The sequence below is a fragment of the Lacerta agilis genome, chromosome 10 (genome assembly GCF_009819535.1).
Source record: "Lacerta agilis isolate rLacAgi1 chromosome 10, rLacAgi1.pri, whole genome shotgun sequence".
Taxonomy (NCBI): Eukaryota; Metazoa; Chordata; class Lepidosauria; order Squamata; family Lacertidae; genus Lacerta; species Lacerta agilis.
The window spans coordinates 2,268,841-2,272,481 of record NC_046321.1 but is presented as its reverse complement, the minus strand read 5'-3'; the positions used below and the strand labels follow the sequence as shown (position 1 = coordinate 2,272,481).

General features: G+C 48.7%; 1 protein-coding gene across 1 annotated transcript; it reads right to left on the bottom strand.

Annotated features, from left to right (window-relative positions):
* Positions 1-294: 294 nt before the first annotated feature.
* Positions 295-2,438, bottom strand: LOC117054054 (olfactory receptor 5V1-like). The gene is made up of 2 exons (XM_033162494.1): positions 2,433-2,438; positions 295-1,248 (listed from the first exon to the last, which is right to left on the bottom strand). The coding sequence occupies exons 1-2, from the start codon at positions 2,436-2,438 to the stop codon at positions 295-297; spliced, it is 960 nt and encodes a 319-aa protein (XP_033018385.1).
* Positions 2,439-3,641: the final 1,203 nt, after the last annotated feature.

The following is a 3,641-nucleotide window of genomic DNA, read 5'->3' as shown; positions in this document are numbered from 1 at the left end:
TTCATTCACTCATTCATTCATTCACTTACAAAGAGTCCCACTCCCGCTGTTCCACACAAAAGACAAGATGGGGGAATTATTCAACACTTGTGCCATGAAGGGAGCAGGTGGCCTCTGTGGTGGCCATTGTGGCCAGGCAAATGCCAGGGGTATGCCTTGGTTCTGGCAGGTCTAACCTGACACCAGCTGTGATGGATGGGTCTGCCTTGATCTCCATTCTACAGCTTGCTAGCATCCAAGCACACCTGCAAGTCTTAACCAGCCAGGGAACTCCCGAGAGTCTCATTTCTGGCATCACTTCCTCTGATTTTCCAGGAGCTTCCTCAGGGCTCCCTTGACCTCCTTGTTGCGGAGGCTGTAGATCAGGGGGTTCAGCGCAGGGGGGACGATGCAGTACATTGTGGAGATCAGAGTGTCTCTCTCCAAAGAGTAGCCCTGTCCAAATTGGTTGTAGTTAACCAACCCATTCCCAAAGTAAAAAGTGACCACGATCACGTGAGAGGCGCAAGTGGAAAGAGCTTTGTGCCTGCCAGCATTGGACGGGATCCGCAAGACAGAGGAGAGGATGTAGAAGTACGAGAGTCCAATGGCCAGGAAGGGGACTAGTCCTATAAAAACGCTGGCTACCTGAGTCGCCATGAGATTGATGTAAAGGTCTCCACAGGCAATTTTCAACAATGGGGGAATGTCACAGAAAATGTGCCCGATCTGGTTGTGCCCACAGAAGTGCAAGTTGGTGCTAAGAGCGGTGTGAAAAGCGGAATGGAGGAAGCCCCAAACCCACGCGGTAGTGGCCAGCTGGACGCAAGCCTTGGGGTTCATGAGGCCCGAGTAGTACAAAGGCCTACAGATGGCAACGTAGCGATCATAAGCCATGGCAGCCAGCAGCACAGCTTCTGCCCCTGTGAAGGACATCAGGAAGAACATCTGGGCCATACACTCATTGTGGGAGATGGTGTGTTGCCGGTGTAAAAGATTCACCAGGATCTTGGGGACCGTGACAGACGAGAGGCAAACATCTAAGCAGGACAGGTGGCTGAGGAAAAAGTACATGGGGCTGTGGAGATGGGAATCCAGCTGGATCAGGGTGAAGATCATGATGTTCCCTGCGATGGTCACCAAGTAGATGGTGAAATATGCCAAGAAGAGGTATCTCTGGCCATTTAGCATGCCGGAGAAACCCAGGAGGACAAATTCCATTACCTGCCTGGTCTGGTTGTTGGCTTCCACCGAGGATATGGAATTCACCTGCAAGGACAAGAACCTGTAGAATAAATACAGTTTGCCTATCCCTGGATTCAGCTGAAGAAGAAGAAGAAGAGTTTGGATTTGATATCCCACTTTATCACTACCCAAAGGAGTCTCAAAGCGGCTCACATTCTCCTTTCCCTTCCTCCTCTGTGAGGTGAGTGGGGCTGAGAGACTTCAGAGAAGTGTGACTAGCCCAAGGTCACCCAGCAGCTGCAGGTGGAGGAGCGGGGACACGAACCCGGTTCACCAGATTACGAGTCCACCGCTCTTAACCACTACACCACACTGGCATCAGCAACAAGGAGGAACACCAACCATCCTTTGCTGCTGCGTTTCTGGGGATGGGGATAAATCTGATTCTCTTTGCATTTAAAAGCTTGCCACTTTCCAAAAAAACACACACAGAGACACGGCCATTCTTTGCTCAAAATTCAACAGCACTGCTCTCCAGCCAAGTGATGTGTACAGAGACGGATAAATTCAGCATACAAATGCATGTATTAGTGAAAACAGCATACAAAAGCAGGTTAAATGAAGGGAAATTGCATCGCAAAAGGTGTGCATTAGGCATAATGGCATAAAAAATAGGTTTTAGCATAAATTCATTGTAAAATGTTGATAAATTCTCACAAGGACAATTTACAAACTGATGTGGGGAACTCAACTTAAGACTGGAAAGATGAGAAACTGACAGGCACCGAATCTGACAGCGTCACCCATCCCTCTGCCGGTCCTTCAGAGGGAGCCTCCATGAAGAGAGAAATGGGCAAGTCAGTTGAAAGGCCACCGTCTTGCTTGTGGATGTCTTGACACCTCCCAAATCAGCGGCACTTGCTAATGACTTCCGTTCTGTCATTAGGTTTAAAACAAAACAAAACAAAACACAGAGAGAAAACATGTAGAGGTTTGGCTTAAGAAACTCTGAGAAAATGCATGAACCTCCTTGATTTGATTTCAGTGATCAAATATTTGAATTACTTTATGAATTGTCTAAAGTCAATAAAATAAAGCGGAGTCGGGGACAAAGAAACCACGAGATTCAACACACCTAAGTGTCAGAGAGGATTAATACACAGTCTTCATGTCTGCCTGAATTCTAGCAAACTTAGCATGTTGGATGTTCATGTTTCCCCATCACCTGCAACTGAAAAAGCTGCAGATAAGGAAGTATGGTAACTTACCTCCATCCTGTGTCCCACCACAGTCAGGGCTTTTAGCATGGCAATTCATCCGCCCCTCAGTGAGGTCCAGCCACCCCACAGTATTCCTTAGGTTCAAACATGTATTTCACAAACAACCATTCCCATCCCCTTTGCAAAGCTTCACCTCCTCATCAGGCCCCACTGAGAGACATCTCCTTTCTTGCCTTTTTGTTCCTTCCTTGAACCCAAGTCCTGTTGCTCCCCATTAGGAAGGGCTAATGATGCCGAGACCAGCGAAGCGAAGACTTCTGATTCTCACTTTCAGTTCAGTGCATCTTCACTTAAGGTTCCTCAAGAACCTGCAGAGCTGCTCTGCCCTGGAGAAGACCAGCGGACTGACTCTGTAGAAGGTCGCTCTCAGCTCCAAACTTCCCCTACAGATCTTGCATCTTGTGCCTTTTCATAATCTGCCTCGATGCCCACTGAACCTTCACTAGTTCAGCATCCTAGTCAGTCCATCTCAGGGCTTATTCCCAAGACTACCTGGCGAGGAGTTAACTACGGGGCATTAGAAACGCCTGCTTTGCACCTAGCTCAGGTGAGGTGGTTGTGCACCTGCCACCACAAGCATCACCCCCATTTTGGGGAAGAAGGTGGCTGATGTTTCCTTTGGAGAGCCTGCAGCAGCTCCAAAATTTCTGCATTTGCATGGGGACAGAAGTGTCCCGGCAGGTGAGGATATGTTGCGAGGCAGGGGCCTTGGGGACGCCCCTGCAGAGGAATCTGCAGGGAGTGAGGCAGGAGAGGAAAACTCAAAGAAAACAGGTGCTACTCTGAGACTTTCTAGGAGGTGCAATGGAGCTGCAGAGCTTGACATCAGAGCCAGGGAATGGCATCATTCCCTCTATTTTCAATGTCCAGTGCTGAGCTGCCCTGATTGTGTAGCCTAAATGACAACACCCGCATGAGGGAGGGATCAGCACAGACTTTGGGGGAACTCAAGGTTTGCAGAAGTTAGTGGTGGAATCTCCTGAAAATCTCAAGCTTATCCACACTGGTTTTATTATTATATACATTATTATATACTCTGTGGAGAGCCAGTGTGGTGTAGTGGTTAAGAGTGGTGGACTCGTAATCTGGTGAACCGGGTTCGCGTCTCCGCTCCTCCACCTGCAGCTGCTGGGTGACCTTGGGCTACTCACACTTCTTTGAAGTCTCTCAGCCCCGCTCACCTCACAGAGTATTTGT